Genomic DNA, 20,666 nt, shown 5'->3' with positions numbered 1-20,666 from the left:
CACTCCTTTGAGAACATCCTGGCTGTGAAAGTGCACATCTAGTGAGAAAAGATTCATTCAAACTGCAGGTCATGCTTTGAGTTTGTCTTTGAATAGAGGGAGTTAGAGCGAGGGTATACTCTGCACATGCACTACATTCCTATGCATGTACAGCACTAGATAAACTCAGATCCCCCATTCACATCAAGTTAATGAATAATCATGTTGGCAGATTTTATTTGGTATGGCAAGTGGGTGATGTGTCAGATGCAATTAAGCAAAACACCAAACATAAATGATTCACCTCTAATAGGTCTGAGAAGAGTAATATTGAACTAACAAGGCAGAATGTGATGCAATACACTATATCAAAGCCTTGAATAGAGACTGAGTGAAATCATCAGAGGCTTGTGTAATCTTATTCAGTTTGCTCACGATTTTCAGCAATCTACATCTACTCTTACTGCACTATGAGGAGACATGGCTCACAGCTGCGAAGAGAGTGTGTTTTTCTCTCTGAAATAATTTCTTAGAATTATACTCACAATAACTCATAACGAAGTAACTGTGCATGACATAATAAGTGCATATGATGTAATAAAATCTCAGCTACTGTAGATGTGGTGTGTATCTGCGGTCCTCAGCTTGATCCTGTGTGTTGAAGGTTTTCAGTCAAACTGTAGTAAGAGCCTGTAGCTCTTTTCCTACCAACGTGCTGTTTAAAATGCTGTTAAAACATCCTAATGTAGGTTTAGAACAACTTCTAATCTTAAACTAATTTTAGAAACAATCACTATCAAACAAGATACACCTCTGGAAATGATGAACGGATCTGAGTAAATGCAACCCTGCTGTATGTTCATAGGGCTGAGCAAAGCCTTTATGTTCTTGGCCCAAAACTCCTCACTATCATGTTAAAAGCACAGAGTGGCACATCAGTAGAGGCAGACTGTAGTTTACACTCTTCCACTGCCAACAGAAGTGTTGAGAGAAAGACAGTGGGATGCAATGTCACCCAAGTTAGTCCAACAACAACACTACCAAATATTCACAATTTCTACCAAAGAAATAGTCCTTTTTCTTTTGTTGTCAAATTGTTGACATGGTGTTGTGCAACCCAGAAGACTATCCCAGGAATTCCATTCACACTGGACAATTCTGCTCCACCTGAACTAGATCTAGTGCCAATATTTGATTGTCACTGCGGGAAGTAGTATGCCTTCTATGTAGTGAAGAACATTAATGTTCATTCTCTAAAAAACTGTAACAAAATGTTCTTATCTCTTTAACATACATGTAATTACCATTTCAGATATTGTGGGAACATGTCACTGAATGTGGCAGTCAACATTCTCGTCTGGTGATAAGGTTGTGTTTTGTGGACTCTGTGGTGCAAACAGGGCCCTGTTTTTTCAAATATGGCTTAACTAATTCAGGCTATCATGCTGTTATCGGGCTAAACTGATCCTTTTAATTCTTATTCAGCTAGTTTGATCCTTTGAATGTTGTTAGAAGATTGATCTTATAAATAAATTTTATAAATAAATGCAAAATGAGAGGACAGTTGAAACCATGATCATCCTCTGTTTGACTGGCTGAGTGCTGATCATGCAATTGCAGTTACAAAGTAGGTGTGTTGGAGGATGTCTCATCTTATATGAATTCTTGCATTGTTACTGGGCTCATTTATTATACATTGTACTCCACAATATGTCAGCTGTTATGATTAAATACAATCAGTGAATGTGGTCAGACTTTTAATAGTAAGGTTGTTTTACCTGAGTTGATATCTTTTTGCTCCCAGTATCTCAAAACTTGGTTTGTTTTTACTGTAAAAACTTATTTTGTTTTATTTTTTTTTTCTAGTACAGCATGACCTTGTGTGTGTGTAACCCTGATCCAGCTAACTGTCAATAAGCCTGCACTTTTGCAGATTTGGATTTGAGGACTCATTGTTAATAATTTCTGTTAAAATTTAAACCAGGTTCAAAGAACTACAAAAATCCTTGAACCCTGTTTTTTGAAATAAATGTTATTGTCAAACTTTTAAATGTACTTTTATTCCGTTATGAACAGTTCAAATGAAATTCTGTTCAACTCAAATCACTGCAATACAACCAAAACTTCACTGCTCTACCACCAGAGATAAGTGAGAAAATATGTATTTTGTAAATTTAGGTGAACCAACTCTTAAAGTGTAGGTGTACTCACAGTGATATTGACAGGTCTGGGCAGTGAGGTAGACCTGTAGGACATTCTGGGAAATCCCTCTGGCCAGCTGAAGACAGGGCAGGGGTTATTCCGTCCACTGAAAGCTGATTGAGGAGGAGGGGTCTCATAACCGGTAAGTACCACTTTCTTCTCTTTCTCTCTCCCTCTTTCCTTCCCTCTGTCTTTCTCCAGGCAGGGCTTTTCTCTCCCTTTATCCTTTTCCTTTCCTTTCTCACCGCCTCTGTCTCTCTCCCAGGGGTTTTCTTTTCTGTTCTCCCTCTCCTTCCCTTTCTCCATCCCCAAACCTCCATTTCTCTCCCTTTGAATCCTGTTTTCCCTCTCCTTCCCTCTCTCCATACCCTTCTCCAGTCCTTTCTCATTCCTCTCCTTCCCCAGGGTGCCATTAGCTACAAGCTCATCAAGTCGCCTCACTCTGTCAATGTCTGTCTCTAAATAGAGTCTTCCAGTGGAGGGCTGTGCCTGGATCTTCGTACATTGCTCCAAGTCGTGCTCTTGGTACAAGTGACTTTCCCCTTTAACTTTCCTCAACACATCCCCGGGCTCCAAGACCTTACAGCTGGGTAGTGTCTTGCTCCACTGGTGGATGGAAGTGATAATGTCCTTTGAATCATACTCCTTGATGGTCTGCAGGTTTGCACTGGTTGGGCTATACCACAGGTTTGTTGCTGATGCAGATGGTGGTGGTGGGTTTATTGGTGTTGAATGTAATGTATTTGTTGGTGGTGGATGAGATAGAGTTGGTGGTGGGGGTGGTGGTGAAGGAGATGGGTGGCGGTTTCGGAGAGTGGGTTGTTGCTGAGGAGGACCACTGTTAGATTTCAGCACCCTGCAGGTCACCTCATTCAGAAACTGTGAGAACTTTCGCCTGTCCTCAGTCTTCTCGTCTCGCTGATGGCATGAGACTGCAACAGCAGTTTTACTCGGGCAAGGCGAGGAAACACTCTGAGTTCCCGCGTCTTTCCTTAAGACTGTGGAAGCCCTCTCAGGAGCAGAATCTTCTTTGCTTTCAGCCTTCGCAGCAGGGCGTGAGAAGATAAGATTTTGGTAAATTATTTCAGGCTCAGCTATTGCAGTACCAGATGCCTCGTCAGTGTTGCAAGGCTTTCCACCTGATTCCCCTGATGCCTCAGTGCTATCTTGCTTAACAGGAGTCCGTAGCAGGCAGGTGGCCCCTGAGCTCCAGCTATTTGTGTCCCAACTGCCATCATCATCACTGGAGCTGCCATTGCCACTCTGTAGACTAGGGCTGGTACTTCGCTCACTGGGGCTGGGGCTTGAGTTGTCCAGGCTGCCCAGCGACCGCCTCTTCAGCCGAGACACTGATCTACTCAGGTTGGGTAAAGAGCCCTGGAAACTGGCCAGAGATCCTTGGAGACTTGGTAATGATCCTTGGAGGCAGGGAATAGACCCCTGGAGGCTAGAAAGGGAACCTTTTGGACTTGGACTGCTAGAGTTGTGGAGACTGGAAAGAGAGCCTTTGAGTAGAGGAGAGGACTGTCGGCGTAGTGGAGGGTCTTCTTCATGGTCACTGTATGGTCCAGAGAAGACAGGGCAAGATGCGGTGGAAGAACAGGAACCACGATCCTGTCTAGTTGAGGATGTCCTGGATCTTGGTTGGCGTCGCAGAGTAGCCATGTCATTTGCCTTCTTTCCCCTACTTCGCACACTCTTTGGTGATCCTTTCTGTATAGACTCGAGTCTAAGACCATCATCTGAAATGGACACACACAAGTGGACCATGTCAGGCTAAGTAGAACTGATTTCCAATGTTTTTCTGTCCTCTGGCTTTGCCCAATCTCAGTTGTCTGCCCTAGTTGTCCAGGCCACCAACAGTGCACCCAAGCTGTTGCAGTGTGACACACTTTCACTGCTCCAGCTCAGTATACAATGAGATCCCAAAGAGGTTAGACTCTGATAGTCATTTGGACGTCAACTAACCTACTTTCATCACCATTCATGCTGAGCTGTCAATTCTATTTTTTCCTTTTTAAAATAGCATTATAGATCAACAACTGCACGACCAATCCTTTGTCTGTGGGCATCATCTGTAATGAATTTGTGTATCGACACAGATGGTGTTGGAAAGCTGCTGGATATCCAGGTCAGAGATATTGACCACAGCTACCACGTGAAAGCTGCTTTATGGGCAGCAAGCAAGCAAAGTGGCCACAGATTGATCGGTTACACATGGTATTTTTAGTAGTTTGTTGTTGTGTTTATTGTGCTGGGGTGCATAAATGAACATGTAAAACTATGTTCATTAATTTTAACATGTCCCAAAAGAAATACTATTAATTTGTCACTCCCACAGTCTCTTTCGTCTCAAGATAGAGCATCTCTGTGGAGGTGGTGTGGTGCAGAAGCAACATCTGTTGCCTCTTGCTTGAATGAAAAGGAGCCTCCCCAGCAGATGTTACCTTGCCCAGACACCTGGTCTTTAAAGATGCCACTCCTATCAGAGGCATCAGCTCTTCGGGTGAAATGATGATACAAGTTTGTAGTTCATCAAAGTACAACAGTTTTTTTTCCATGAACATACTGTAACACTCACTGAAGTCTTACACAACTACTTTATTTGAGTCACAACAACAACTCAATAGTTAATACCTAAAAGGTATATATTGCACAAAGAGCAGAACAACACAAATTGACATATCATGTGCTGAGCCTAAAAGTTCAACCAAAAACATCTTGTAGAGGAGTTCTCAAACTAGCACATCTATATAGATACAGGATGTACTCAGAAAAGAAGAACAGAACTGAAAAAAAATCAAAGACAATAAGGGAAGAATTAGGGACAGAACAAACATACCCTGAATCAGTGGCTTTTCTGCTTCTGCTGTTTGTGTACAATGTGACCAAATGCAAGGTTTGGAAGTGGGACATCAATAGCGTCCTAAGCAGCCTTGCGTAACCACAGAGCAACTAATGGCATTGTTAGTGCAAAGATGAAACCTTGCCTCTATTAACAGACTCTTAATGGAAAGATCAGCATTAAAAGTATTAAGTGCATAGTAAAGGGTAATTTTCTCTCATCTGATTTAAACCCATTAAAACCAGTGAAGAACTGCAGAATTCAAATGGGAAATTTCCATGGCAATAAACTTTTGTTGTCACATTATCCACTCTTAAATTGTTTGTCGTCAGCTGTTTTATGTGAGAGGATGAATTTGATTTTTTACTGACATATATGGCTGTTTCAGTTTAAGTTCAGTTAACACAGAAGTTGTGTTCAGTTAGTTTACACAGAATAGCAACTGATTTTGAGATACATGTTGTTAAAGTCACTATGTAGGCCATAGTGTAATGCAGTAATGCATGCCACTACTCCCACCACACACTATTATGATATTATACCAGTAGTAACTTTAAAGGAAAAGGTGATTTGATGAAAACATTATGAAAAAATGCAGGAGGAACAGAAAAAAAAATCCATATTAACAATAAGAGATTGCTGCAAAATCCATTGTATCAAATATTATGGTAATTTGACCTGTAGTGAGCTCTGAGCCAAAATGTTGTAGTGAGAGATGGACAGAACAACTAACTGATCATCACCATCCTGCTAGTGGAGGTGCCAATAAATGGCTGTAGAAAAAGAAAACCATCAGTAAGAACATTAGTTTATTCTTTGTTCATATTTCCATGTGTTTGTTTTAAGTGTCCCCGGGTATCATTTCTCACACACTGTGCAGGACTGATTACGACACAAAGGAGGGTACTCAACCAAAGCAGGAAGAAGACTGGCTTGCTGTGAGTTAACAGTGTGAGGCTACTCTACATGGCAGATGGCGGAACCATTGAAAAAACACCACTCTCAACAGCTGTACCCTCTTTAATAAAATGTAAAAAAGGAGCGTTTGAAGGAGGAGGCATGCAGAGTGATGATGCAGACACAGAACCTGGGGTCGACCAGAGTAAAACTTGGAGGATGTTAAAGTGTAGGAATACATTTGGTCTTCTCTATTTTCACTGGACAACAATTTCTAATTAGATGCGAGTCCAGATCTGTTAAGAGTGACTTTGATGCTGTTAAGCACTACCTCTGAAGGGCTCTATTTGTCTCTAAGTAATCAAATTTAAAATTCTTCTGGTGAGAGCTTTGATTACAATTAGCTTATAAGCCAGGAGGTAGTCGTTCATCACCAATACACAGAGCAACCGCTCTGTAATAAATCTTGTCCCCATTTCCCTTCACCCAGCAGAGCAAGCGCTACTTTGCCTCATGGTTATGAACACAAATTAAAAATCTGGAAAAAAAGGTCAAGTTATAGACCAGTTGTGATAACTAACAGTTTTTTAAAGATGGGAGTTATTTGGGAAATTCTTTTTTAAAAGCTACACTATGAATACAGTATCATGCCTATTTTAAGCCATGGTGGGGATGGCAATACTGGTCTGTTTAGCTACCTCTTCGGTCTCAGATTTTTTGTGGCATTTGGTGCAGATATTAATGTTATTGACAGGATAAATCCAACTGACTTTGCCCAGTACTTTAATTTTGCAGATATTTGATCATAAACTTAAGCCTCACATCCTCATATCTACTATTACTGGGCTATGCCCTCAATGATTTTCAAGTTTCAAGTTTCAATGCTGATGTTAGCATTTAACTTGAAGAGCTGCTGTTCCTATACAGCCTCATGAGCTGTTAGCATGGCTGTTGACTCTTTCTTGTTTCTATACTTTTGCTTTACTGTTGTGCACAATTGTTTTCAGGTTTTTGACATCCTGTATCAAATGAAACTGAAAAGAAGACATACTTTGTGATTTGGTGCTATAAATTGAATTGACTTCATTTTGCTCACTCTTCACCACAGGGGGAAATTTGTGTCACGGTGGTTGGAATAAGTAACTTTGAGGATTTTGAACCAAAAATGGTGTAGTCGTTCTCTGTTGAAGAGGAGCTCTATCAAAAACTCAAATCAAGCTCAACAGGATAATAATAATTTAATCAGATGCAGCAACACAAGCATCCCCCAGCTCTTTGAATAATACACACTGGTTTTGCTAATAAGATCTCTGCCGACTCATCATATCCTCTGAGTGTGTCCCGATTCCCCACAGCCTCCACAACTGAAACAAAAAGATCAGATGCCTCATTTCATCCCTTCAAGCGGCTGGGCTGCCTGATGAACGCTGAAAAGATATGCTTTGACATCTTGCTAATGCTTTATATTTACCGTTTGGGAATACTGCTAAGTATTTGGTATTTGCTGTGCCTTATGTTTGGCCTTGTTGATTACAATACCATAAATCAAACCTATTAAAATGTAAAACAAACTGCCTTCAGGGTCATTAATAGTTAATTCTATTGTCGAGCATGAAAATGGCGTGGTGTTATCCACTCTTATGTATTTTGTGTCAGGAGAGTATCGCTATCCTCTGGAAGAGTTTGTTCTGTTAGCTCACACAAGGCAGTTTATTTTTCAGCTGAAATCAAGAGATGGCTATTTGCTGTGGTGTTATGTCTACTGTACAGAGGCCTGCAGTAATCTGCATTAGGACCCACTGTGAGCCTTCCCATTGCAAACATACTTAAGCCTGTGCACACTGATACTTGCGAGTCCGTCTGCTCAACTCAGCATCAGACATTGATGAAACAGCCGACTGTGAGCATAGCAGCACTCACTCATTCAACTTTAATGTCATTTTAGCCACCTCCATTTAGTACCCACATGTTGTTTTCTTCTCTACTCATTAATGAGCACTCACACAAATGGCAGACCCCGGTTTCCCCCTGTTGTCAACATTGATGTTGTCATGGAAACAGTGATTGTGATCCAGATGCTTTTTTTTTTTTTTTTTCTGTCCAGCTCTGTGCCAGAGAGATCTGCTTTCACTTCAAATGCCAAGGCAATAAAACAGACACCTATAGGAAATGTCAGCAGCACCATCTGAGCCGGGTATATGGAGCCTGACAGCCATGACAAGCAATATTTTTCATTTCCATGTCAAGAGGAGCCCTGTGGTGGTGGTGCATCTTTTTCATTTAAAGAGAAAAAGACGGTAAGCAGCATCAAATTGAAACAAATGGCACTGCTGTTCACTGAAAGCCTTGGATATCAAGTTACAGGTCTGATTAACATAACTGAGACATACCAACTTTTGCACATATTTGTGTATGCACATGCTCACACACTCACATGCTTATACGCTATGTGCATCTGCAGAATACCTCCATTTGTAATCGCACACGTCCATTGTTTATGCATGCAACAGTGCTCTCTAGTGGCCACACATGGCAAAACAATAATCATATCAATTTCTCTCAGCTTCTGTAAGACATAGAGATGCTTCTCGCTACTCAGTCTCCTGTGTACCACTGCTTGTTGACACAGACACAGTCAGGTGGCTGCAAAACTGCTGTTTGATAACATACTAATGCCTCAGTTTCACAAAGTTAAAGTCTATATTGATATAGATGTAAAAGTGAAGTGGTCAGAAAATGTTTTAAACGTTTATAAAGATACAGTCAAGGTTTGTTTTTCCTCAGAAAAGTCCTTTGAGGCCAGTTGTGAGCTTTAAAATCAGAGTTTTGTGGCCACTTCCTTGTTTTACACTGTTAAGATCAAACAAAGAGCTATATAATGAATATATTGAAAAGGCTGGCTCTATAATTAGTTTGGCTCCCAAGATGTTGAAACAGTTTTGGGAAAAAGAACAAGGACGTTCAAACCATGCCTCAGCATGAAGGAAACCACCAGGTTTTTATAGTAGCCTAAAAAGTGTGCTGAGTGACCGGTTATGATGCCCACAGAACAATTTACATTTGTACCAGCAGCTTTTTAAACTAATAAATGTTGTATTTTCTTTTTGTCTGGTTGTATTTTTGTTTTTCTTTTCTTCTTTATTACAGATTCATTTACAAATGTTTGCCTTTTATTAATTGTTGTTTCTTTTTATTTAGTGGCTAGGTGAGCTGCTAAGCCGTTCCTCTGAAAACACGTGTTAGTTTGTGTATTACTCTTACTACCGTAAAGGCAGCTATATATGTTGTCTGATGTGACTTGACAGAGGAAAAAATGCTTTGCACCAGGAGTGTAATACAACCTGCAGAAGATGGAGACATAAATCCTGAAACGTGAGATGAAGAGCTGTCATCAGTGTTCAGTGCCATCTTTTACAGCTGGTAATGGTCACTTTATATTTCTGAACAGGATTCATTAATATTAATATGGAAATGACTCGCAGCATATTCAACAAGAGAAATAAGACTGGCAGAGATGGAAATTATTATGCTGTGACAATGATCTAAAGAAGACAGTTTCTTTTTGTACAGCAACAGCGTTCAGCCTGAATGCATATGGCAGTGGTGAGATTAAGGATGTTTGCAAGGATGCAAAGGCCTTCATTTATAAAAGCATACAGGGTGCATAAGAAAAGAACTGTAGGATAAGTTTTGGTTAATAAAAAAAAAAAAAAAAAATCTGAGATTTTCTCCTTTATATAATATCTGCACAACTATGACTGTAAATTAAAAGAGATACTGTAAAATTTGTACTACTTATTCTACACTAATACACTATGTTTAATACTTTCTTGAGTGATTCTGAAAATCAGGTAACACTGAGCAAAAAGTGAGTTTTCAGAAAGTAATGCTGAGAAATTTGAATACACAGATATTACAGTATTAAAATGTGTCCAACGCTAAGACTCTTCACCGTTTAAAGATCACAAGATTAACTCAATTATTAATGACAAAATTAGATTTGAGACATTTTATCCTTTAATCTCACAGTTTGAAATGATAGTTTGGGGGATTCAAACAAGATGCCAAAACCCATTTTGTAAATGAGGCCCGAGGGCAGCTGGTATCATCTGGCGCAACTACAAAAAGTGAATTACACACTGGGGAAAGGAAATGCTAGAGTGTGTTTATCACTAATTAGCTATATAATTACAATAACCTCCTCTGTGGGACTTTTCTTATAATCATTATCTACATTAAAGAGACATAATGGCTAAATGAAAGTACAGCAGCTGCAGATGTGAAACTGCACTATGACTTTTTGTGTGTTGTTTCCTGGGAATTTCACCATCAATGAGAAATAGTTCGGTGCAGCTCAGACACCAGAATTCTTTCTACAGATTGTTATTGATCTGTGCTGAGCTCAAGTCATCAACTGTTCTTTGAGCTTACAATGACTGGTATAATACAAGCTGGAGAGGAAAGTTCCCTTAAATCAGAGTGTAAGTTATTAGATTTGCAGTATTACACAGGCTTAATAGATTTTTAAAAGTCTACAATTCTAATGAAAAAAAAACCAGTTTAACTTTCTGTAGTTCGAACAAAGATTTTGATCATGACTTTTACAGAATGATTTTGCATTGTTTTGTAAAAAAAAAAAAAAAAAAAAAAAGAAATAGATATCTTGACATTCTGACATTTTTGTTGACACATTTTTTGGGATTTAAAAAGTATGAAAAAGGTAAATTAACACCAGCTGAGATGTTGTGCCCACACATGTTTGGGACAGCACAATAATATGCAGTATATTCCACTATTGTGCTGGACTCAAATGTCTTATTGTTCCACATTAAGCACAGCAAAGTGACAGTGATGGTATTTTGAAGAGTATCTTGAGTGGGAAGATGTCCGTGTGTATCCACTGAGATTTCCACTAATACCCGATGTAAATGGATTCTAAATGATGCTGTCATTAAGTTGACAGTTGACGGTGTTGTGTTTAGCTGGATGGTTATAATGCCAGTGTTATATAATGATATAGATAGATATGACTGAAATGTGAATCAAACTACTCCTTGACTGCTAGATTGTCCCTTTAATTTGTACAGAGAAACCTGGCAATCATTTGCACAACATTACTGCCTCAAGAAAAGGACAGTGATATTCTTACTTCATATTTTCTCAGTAAGAAAACATGAATTACAGTTTTAATAACCTCAGTGCTGGAGTGAAGCAGACTGTAACTGAGCCTTCTCCCTCTCTCTCACTGCTCATCTTGCTTTGGCTTTAGAGGATTTTTCTCAGCAGTGACCTTCAGCTCGTTGGTGAAACCTGCACAGTCTGAGTCGACTCATTAATATCCAGATTTCCCACAAATCTTCATATTGTCTTTTTTGTTGAGCCAGTGAACATGTTACTATCTGCAAGAATGTGTTTTTTAAGCAAGCTTAAAAATGAAGTGAACAGATGGACATAATGAGTAGGCGAATTTTCAAGAGAGTGCACATACGGAGAGAGAGACACAGAGGGATCTAGCAGCTTTATGGTTTTATTGATGTATGTTTGCTCAAATAAAATTGGGGTATCAGTGCAACTCTCAGTTACCATGGCTACAGCAGAGGCTCTCTGTGCATATATAGTGTGACGACTGGTGTGCAGCCACAGAGGGACCAATTATCTCTTTTTGAATAAAGGTGGTATAACGCTGTATCCTCTGTGCATACAGGGATACATCTCAAGTGGTGTTCATAAGTTGGTAATTGTGCAGATTATGAGAACATTTATGGCATTAGAATGATAAAGAGAACATACTGAGGATAATAATTTAAAAAAGCAAGGTTTGAGTCCGTTTTCGTCATTAGAGCTTGTGAATTGACAGAGAGATAGTTATGTGTATATTCTCTATAAAGTATGTCCAATCAGTTCAGTTGTTCTGAATTATTTCCATTTTAAATTTAAATCTTTGTATCCAACTCCACTATTACTGTGTGGAAAATGAAATATACTTAATAAAATAAATTAAAAATGAAAATAATATATAAATAAAATATCTGCCTCTGCCTCTGCCAACCAGCCATGTTGCAGGAAATATGGTCACAATCTTCCTTCCTGGGTTTCAGCATTGAACAATGTGTTTTTGCAGAACATTATGATGTGACAGTGAATATGGATTAAAAAAATGTCATCACATTATGGCAGAAAATTTGTTTTTTGAGGTTGCACTGACCTTGACCTTTGACATTTGACCACCGGATTCTAATCAGTTCACCCTTGAATCCGAGGGAGTGTTTGTGCCAGATGTGATTGAATTCCCTCAAGGTGTTACTCACAAGAATGGGATGGACAGACGGACAACCTGAAAACATTATACCTCCTGACTGTCAGCGGTGCGGAGGCATAATAAATTCATGGCTGTACATTAATAAGATCATGTTATTCATTCACATCACTTCCCTCCACAAAAGAGAACATCATATCGACTGAATAAATAGACACTCAACACTCATTAAACGCTGGGTGGTGCAACATGATATAAAGCAAATGGAAACATTCACGTGGAGATGTCTATGTAATTATGTTGATGGGTATTTTATGTAAATTGCATGTCATATTTTGACAGCTGCATTATAAAAAGCTGTTGGAAACATGAGACTAATTTAGAGGAGCAGCTCCCATTTTCCTTTTCCAGGTTCTTAGTGGATGTGTGTACCTCTTAAAAACTTGCAAAGCACTGCTGGACTGTACCTGCATAAATACACCTATAGGTCATGCTGAATCAGCAGTCCTTTTAAAATGAACACTTTCACTGTGTTCTTCGGTGTTCCCCTTGCTTACTGTATGGTGAGGAGAAATATTTACAACAATCCAAACTTGTTACACATATTTTTATGTAATTGTGGACATACATATATGTCTGTACAGATGACACTTGCATAAACTGTAGTAGGTGTGGTATGGGAGGGTGGAAGAACCCTTATATGTAGGTCCTTGTTAATGTTGATTGTTTTGTGTTGTTGTATTGTTGGAATTTACAGAATTTTTATTTATGTACTTATTTATTCTTGTTCAAATTCGTGTTAGCCTCAGTGTTGCCTGGGAAAGCTCCTTGAAAACAAGATGCTGCATCTAAAGGGGTTTATCATCTAAATACATTTTGAATGATGATGCAAGAGGAAAAATCAGGGAAAGGTTTTTTACAATTCATCATGAATTTAATAGATTCTTGTCAGTCTTGGAGATAAAGAATTAAATGATAACTCAAGGAACCTTTCTAGCTGATGACTAGATTTTCATTAATAACCTGTAACCTTGCAGCATAGATAAGCTCTGGCCTCTAAAACTCCCTCCTGCTTTTGATAAGCTGATATTTAATGGAAGGTCATAATATCTAATTGAAAGCAAAGCTATGTCGTTAACGTTCTCTGCCCTCTAACAAGGTTTGGTGGGTGAAGCCTAATACCTGTATCTCATGCAGTGAAGCTGACAGCATGGATTTAAGAAAGATTTAAGAGTATAAGAGGTCATCATCAGAAAATGAAAAGATGGGCGCCACCACATGCAAGTTCATCAATCATTAAAGCTCCAAGCTGAGTTGGAAGCTTTGATGGTTGAGCTGGGGGAGTATTGGGCCCCCTTCGTTTCAACAGCAGGGGCCTCGGTAGAGGATCTGAAAACGGTAAATACATGACACGTTTTGACCAGAGTAAGTGGTGGAACACCCAGAAAATACAACTTACCTGCACCTTTGAGGGCACCTGGGGGGGGCAGCTATGCCACACAAAGACTGGGGCCAGTTCCATGAAATAGCTCATGACAGAGGTGAAAATCTCCTGCTGATGCTGAGGTATGGCTTGTTCTTAGTGTCAAGATGCACACACTGAACACAGCAACTGTAAGTAGCTGAACACAGCCGGCCTGCATGGGGGGGGGGATTCCAACTTCCAGACGATATGCAGACCCAGGAATGAACTGCATCACAATCATGTTAGCTGGTGGGAATTCCTGCAGTAAAATCATCAATCTCATCCCCTGCACTCTGATGAAATCAAGGACACCATAAAGAACTCTGACCCTTTGCTTGAAAGGGCACACCACCACTGCACATTATGAGACTTTGATGGATCAGGGAGCAAAGATGCAATTGGCCCTTGATAGTGAGCCAGAAGGAGGCAGGAATCTCAGCAGCCAACTTTATTACAGTTAGGAAGCCCTTGCTGTTTGACTGATAGGGAGGCACATGATGCTGCCCTGGTAAAGAAATCTTTGAAAGGGTGAACAGGAGCACCCAGTCTATTAGAAGGACAGAAAAGCAAGGCTCAGGAGAGCTGGACCCAAACTGGACCCTGCTTCTCTGCAGCGTAGAGCCACAGAGAATAAATCAGTAGATGTTGTCCCACTATTTCATTACATTCTCACTGGATGCATTACTGTTTCTGGTGCCAAAGAATGTGAACTGCGATAACCAAGGCATGACTTTCTTCTGACATCACCATCCATCCCTGTCTTCGGCTTCTACCGGAGAAAGAGTCGATCAATCTAGGATCAATCTATATTATTTATGAGGAGTGTGTTGTCTTTTTAAATGGGCAGCCCTCCTCTCATGGGACTGAATAGCCTGATTCTGTGAGCATGCAAATTCCCAATGCACAGATACGAGTGGATCAACCTAATGAGCTCCACTAGAGGCTAAAGCCAGTGTAAAAACAAAAAGAGCTGTGCCCCGATCCTTCAACATCACAGCACTGAAACAGACATTTATTTCACATCACTCCCCTTGGATTAAAAATTCTCAAGAGGTGCAGAGCTACAGCTGCAAAGCAGTGATGTTGCATCTGTAAGTGCCACTCAGGTGCACAAATCAACAGCAGCCATGAAGCTGAAAGCACACAAAGAGCTGCATTTGAATATAATCGAATACATGCGTTTCTAAGGAACCTTTCCTTTTTGCATTGCTGTCTTTTATATTGTGAGAGTGGAATCTATTTGCAATGTGTTATCACAGGAGCAGAAAAGAACCTGCTTGTAATCTTTGAAGCTCAGACTGTAGCATTTTCTCACAGCAGATGTATAACCCCATGATTGTGGATACACTTTTCCCTGACATCAGGGAGGCCTTGTGCAATGTGAAATGGCAAATGCACAGCTTTTAAATGGCCGTAACTCTCACTGATAGTCTGTCAACAAATTTGAATTGTGTCTCAGCTTCTCCTGTGAAATTAAATGCTCAGAAGAAAATCACCTGGAACCGCTCTTGAGTCATGCCAGAGGGCATACTAATCAGATGCCTGATTCCTGAGGCTTTTAGGTACCTAATGAGATCCCTTATTGCTTTTTCTGTTCTTTCCTGCTTCACACCCACATAACCATACATTCAGCCACTAACTGCACAAACACACACAGTTCTCTTCAGGACCGAGAAAGGCAGTTTCTGGTCTAATTCGGGTGTCAGTCTGTTGGGTGGCATTTCTGCTCTGGTGAGTAGGACAGGGGTGGGTTAGAGTTTGTGTATAGTAAGGCTATAATGAGCACCCACAGGAAAACACCATGACATCATACTGAAGCAATTACACAAAGGTGAGACTGTACCACATGAGCATTTTGCAGGTCACCTCTCAAAGGTATTTAGGATTGTATTTGAGCAGGATGAGCAGGCTTTAATCATCACTGTTTTTATTTAAGAGAGGTCTCACTCTCAAGAATTGCCGCCTCCTCCATAGCTGTCACTATGACATTGTGTCTTTTCACACAGGTGCGATTTAAATCCTGCACAATTATCTTCGCTACTGTATACAGTTATTGGAGTTGACAAGGCATCCTTGGCACACAGAGCTGTCTGTTTCTAAGCAACATGGTGAAATGGTCGCAACTTTGCAGATATTATAATTAGATTACATGTCAATCAAATCAGTCTTTTCATTCAAGTCATAACACACAGACACGACAAAGGAAATGACATGCTCGGTAAAGATCATTATCATTCTACTTGGGCGTTGAGCTCTTTGTCTTTCATTTTCAATTGCGATTCACCGGAAGACAATCACATCACATTAATCATATAGTGTGTGGTGTGTGATTATAAGTTGAATACAGAATTCAAATTGAATGAAGCATTAGGGGGTGGGGAATGGGGAGGTGGGGGTATAGCGGTTAGCAAGAAGGATCCTACCTGTGTCACTGCTGTGATGGACTTTATTTTCCAGCTCTCCTGCCGGGATGAAAATCAGCTTTCACCCTGTAAAGGATTTGGAAATTATTTAATAACAGCATTAACGACTGCAGTGTGTGTATGTTCACTTGATTCTCAGTCAAATTTACAGGGAAGTCATAAACAACAGAATCTATTTTCCACGCAAATTTGTTAAAAACTCAGCAGTGTCCGTGATGCTTCTGCATCATCGTGCCAGCACTGAGGAAACACTCAAAGGCCACACAGTGGGACGCACTGCCAAAGCAATGCACCGCACGCTGAGAGGAAAAGATGATTACAGAGTCAGAGACAAAAACCAACAAGCTCATCGAGCACCTGATGGATGTGTGTGTTAGCGCTGAATCCGCTCCTTCATAACCAACGAGGCCGTTCTGTAATATCTGCTGAAATGAGGGGGAAATGAGCAGAACATTAGGAGGTCTGCAAAACTGAAGACTTGCCTTCCAAAATGAGACATTTGGAAAATATGGCTTCTTCATTGTCAAGATGACTGCTAACATGAACATAAAACCCAGCATGGGATGCTATCCACATTATGAGTCATCTTTGAGATCTTCACTCTCCCCTCCTCCGGAAGCTTGAAGTGACAAAAACTGAGCCAGAACCATTTTGGAGAGAAAATGTTCACATCAAACAAAACCAAACAACAAACAAAAGAGCTGGAGGCTTAAAACGCTGACGTCTGAGAATCATTATGTTAAACATCTTGTCAGTCAGCGTGAACAGTGATCAGGCTAAATGTGGGCCCTCTATTAGGCTTCCAAGATCAAACAGTGGAATTCAATTAAATTGCCATTAAGGCTGACATTTCCGTTGTCACTCTGCAGAGGTAGACATTTCTTTTACATTTCCCAAGAGATTTCATGGTAACTTCTTTTTATTCTGGGTCATTAAATTCATAATATTTTCATAGAAAGCTTTGTGGAAGGAACCATGTCATTTGGCAGTAATTGTAAGTAGGATAGAGACAGCGCTCAATTTGTAGACCTCCAATTAATTAATTCAATTTAATTAACTGCTTAAGAATGTGCAACCTGAAGTCTTTTCATCAGCGCACAGCATGTCCATTGCTAAAAAGTCAGGTGAGGATACAACTGGACATTTTCTGTTTTACTGTTTCGACTGATAAATTAAGGAAATCTTTAAACCGAAAGTCTAACTCAAATAACAGAATATTTGCTCAAATTTGACGATAATTAGTGAGAAATTGCAGAGTTGTATGGAAGATGTATGGAAGTCTGTGACATTGTGTTAAATTCATTGAAATAGTTTTTTTTGGCTTAATAAATGCTTTGAATATAAACCGCTCTCCTGAACTGTCGTACACATTTGGGGAGCTCCACAAGCTCGTCATACGCCGCCCTTTGTTCCTTTTGAGGTTCTTACTGTGGAGGATATTAATTATGTCCTCATAATATTGTCCGGCTTTACTGACATTTCAGAATATTATAATACTGTCGAGGGAGTTTTGATGTAGAGTAATCGTGTTTCTAGTACAGACTCTTAGGCCAGCGGCATAATGCAATGATAGGAAGTAAACCATCAATCATTTCTATTTGCACCACATTACTCTGACATTTACTGTCTGTTAGAGCTGCAATGATAAGTCAATTAATCGATTAGGAGAACAGCAGAAGAAATAATTGCTAACTATTTTAATCAATCGTTTTCCAACTTCTCATTTGTATCATGAGGATTTGCTGCTGTTCTCTATTTCATTTAATTGTAAATTTAACATATTTGGGTCATATTTGTGTATTGATTTAGCTTCGGCAGTTGTGGAGTTTCTATTGTGCCAAATTCTAGCAGCATTACAGCTTCCAAAGATTTTTACTTGTGGTTGTGATTGAGGGGAAAAGAGTCAAAGGCAGTTTGAACCGTTCCGTCTGTTATTGCATTTAGTCTAATGTCAAAGGTACAATATTATTTCAGTGAATACAAGTCATTTTTGCAACAGTAAAATTTTTTACTTTAAAAAAATGGCTGATCCATCGATTTAAAAAAGTTATTGAATGGGGGTGATATTATTGCATGAGGCCCATCTTTGTTTTACAGACCTCTCAGGGATTTCAATGCAATTTCTTTATCCCAAAACGAATTGAAAAATCTTAAAATGTTCATGAAACAGGAGAGTTTAAGGGGCTTGTTTACAAGCAGAGGTGTGATCGTTTATTCTGTTCACATCTTGTTTTCCTCTCTCACAGTATGCCTATACAGGAGGTGAGTTTCCCCCTCTGCACTGTTGCCCCTGATTGCGTTTTTTTTTTTTTTTTTTTTCATCCAGAGGATTTGTGACTGCACTTTCTAGGGTCTGACCACACTCCACTAAACAAGCTTTATATTATCAGCAGCCTCTCTCTCTCTCTCATCTCTCTCTGCCACCCCTTCATCTCCCTGCTTTTCATCACCCTCATTTTTTCATCAACACCTCTTCCCTCTGTGGTGTTACGGAACAACCAATTCCTCCTGTGCCTCCTCACCTCCATTTTCAGCTTCCGTCCATTCACTAGGTCTTCTTTCACCTCTTCCCTTTTCAGCAGAGGTGAAAGACTTCGTTAGTGAAAGAAACAGAGAGAGAGAGAGAAAGGGAGGGAGAGAGAGAGAAAGAGAGAGAGAGAGAGAGAGAGACAGCGACAAAAACAGAATAAGTAGAGCAAGGTCAAACTGTGCCTTCACTATTATGCATATCTGCCTGCGTCTCCTTTTCCTTTCAATTTAGAGCAGTTTTCACATTGTGTTTGCATTTTATATTCAGTTTCACTCCTTTCCCTAGACAGACTTCTGTAATAAAGTTGAATAAACCTGCTCTAAAAGGAGTGTGTGGATGCTTCTGCTACACACCTCTTCTACTCCAGGGTGATGTTAGTTTCATTGAGATTTTTGTATTGGCTGAAAAGCTTTTTTATATAATTTGTTGTGGGCATGTATCCTCTGTGGAGCGGTGATGTTGAAAAATAAATTCAGGTGTGCATGTTGTTCAGTAATTTCGCTGTTTGTATAGTTCAGCTGGGCTGACAGAATGGCTGTCCTGTTGCATTATGGGAGATGGGAAATGATTGAGGAAATTAGGTCCATCGTGTTGGTTACAGTTGGAGGAGCACTGGCACTTTCGTTATCTGGATCCAGTCTGTGTGAGGGGGAAACTGATGGAAAATTGCAGGAAGGTCATGAGTACGATCTTTAAATGCCAGTGAACCGCAGCAGTTTTGGTGTAAAACCGTCTGAACTGGGCATCATCTCATCCATAAGTATGTTGTACAGCTGGTAGAGTGGCCTCGTAAAGCACAAAACACACCATAAACGCTACAGGCGAATGTGCTTCCTTGAAGAATGTTTTATCCACAGCCTGAGTTTATCTTGCCTTGCGTTGGCCTCTTTTCAGCTGTGACTGTGCATGTGAATAATTCATAGCAAGGGACTGTAGTGAACGAGAGCGAGCGGAGAGACAATATCAACCCAGCCTTAACCTTGAGCTGGCAGCCACAGGTTTCTGTTGAGAGGTGACATTCAATTAGACGAGCGGAGCAGCATCTTATCCCGTGTGTGTTTTCTCCTCCACTGCGTCTCAGCGGAGCACAGGTGACTGTCGTGAGAGCGGTTTACAGTGGCGGCAGAAAATCAATAATAAATAATGATCATTTTCAGAAAATGTGTCTTCATTAAACGAGCAACATGTGAATGTGGAGTCACATCGATATTTCACAGTGTGATTGATTCAACAGCAGAGTTGCTGAAATCAATTAAAAACATCACTTGTTCACTGTATTTGTTCAGAAATGTCAAATTATTCTTTCAAGAATGTTTCTCAGCCACTGTAAACGGCTGTAAACGGCTGTAAGGTGCCAGGGCACAGCCTCCACACAGCAGAGAGGATTCCCAGTAAAACCACAGAGCCTGCCCAGTTCTGCCTGTTGCTGAACTCAGAGGACACTGAGGTAACAGGCATTGATGAGCAGCACTTGTGAAACCCTGCTGGGATATTATGGCCAATTTGTGCAGAGAGCCAATAAAATACTTTACTGATTACTGATTGCACCTTTAGGCAACAACGGTTAGGCCTTAAATAGCTCACTGAAGAGACATTATAGGGCGGCTGTGAGACTGTGTGCAGAAGTATGCAGTTTCCTGGGGTGTTTTTGCACAACTACTCATCTCCTTATTCTGGCTATTGTTTGATGTACCATAAACAGAGTTTAAGGACAATTTTCTTCTTCTTGTCAGGTTTTCTCTTCATCTCAGCCTGGCTGTTAAAAAGTACTGAGAAAGATGTACCATGTAATTCAGTTTGACACTTTCAGCCATTACTGATCAGCTTCCCAGACCAAACAACCGCTGATCTTGAAGCCATCACTAACCCGGACCGTACAATTTACCCCTGATTGCCTATGTTTGTCGCCCACTTTCTCAGCAGCCGCAGGTGGCTTTATGGATGCTTTTACCTCAGCCTTGACAAACAGTGCTGCTGCTTAAAAATGTTCGTCTCATCATAATGAGTGGCAGTCGCCGGGCCTTGGACACGATCAGGTGACAGAGAGGAGGGCAGGATGCACATTGTGT

The 20,666-nt window shown here is 40.2% G+C and overlaps 1 protein-coding gene across 6 annotated transcripts in view; it reads right to left on the bottom strand.

Annotated features, from left to right (window-relative positions):
- Window positions 1–19,330, bottom strand: part of LOC139633366 (brain-enriched guanylate kinase-associated protein) — a 60,907-nt gene extending 41,577 nt beyond the window's left edge. For 2 of the 6 annotated variants that reach the window (XM_071498995.1, XM_071498999.1), the window contains exons 1-2: window positions 16,425–19,330; window positions 16,068–16,133 (exon numbers count right to left, since the gene is read on the bottom strand). Coding sequence is in view for 1 of the 6 variants with exons in the window: in XM_071498994.1 (XP_071355095.1) it covers window positions 2,191–2,547 (357 nt within the window). In the remaining 5 variants the exon portion in view is untranslated. The other 4 variants (XM_071498996.1, XM_071498997.1, XM_071499000.1 and 1 more) reach the window with 4 other exon arrangements.
- Between the last annotated feature and the right edge of the window lie 1,336 nt (window positions 19,331–20,666).

The sequence above is a fragment of the Trachinotus anak genome, unplaced genomic scaffold (genome assembly GCF_046630095.1).
Source record: "Trachinotus anak isolate AG129_WGS33_773 ecotype Australia unplaced genomic scaffold, CSIRO_AGI_Tana_v1 ptg000015l, whole genome shotgun sequence".
Taxonomy (NCBI): Eukaryota; Metazoa; Chordata; class Actinopteri; order Carangiformes; family Carangidae; genus Trachinotus; species Trachinotus anak.
Note: the sequence above shows the minus strand (reverse complement) of the source record. Positions and strands in the feature narration are given on the sequence as shown.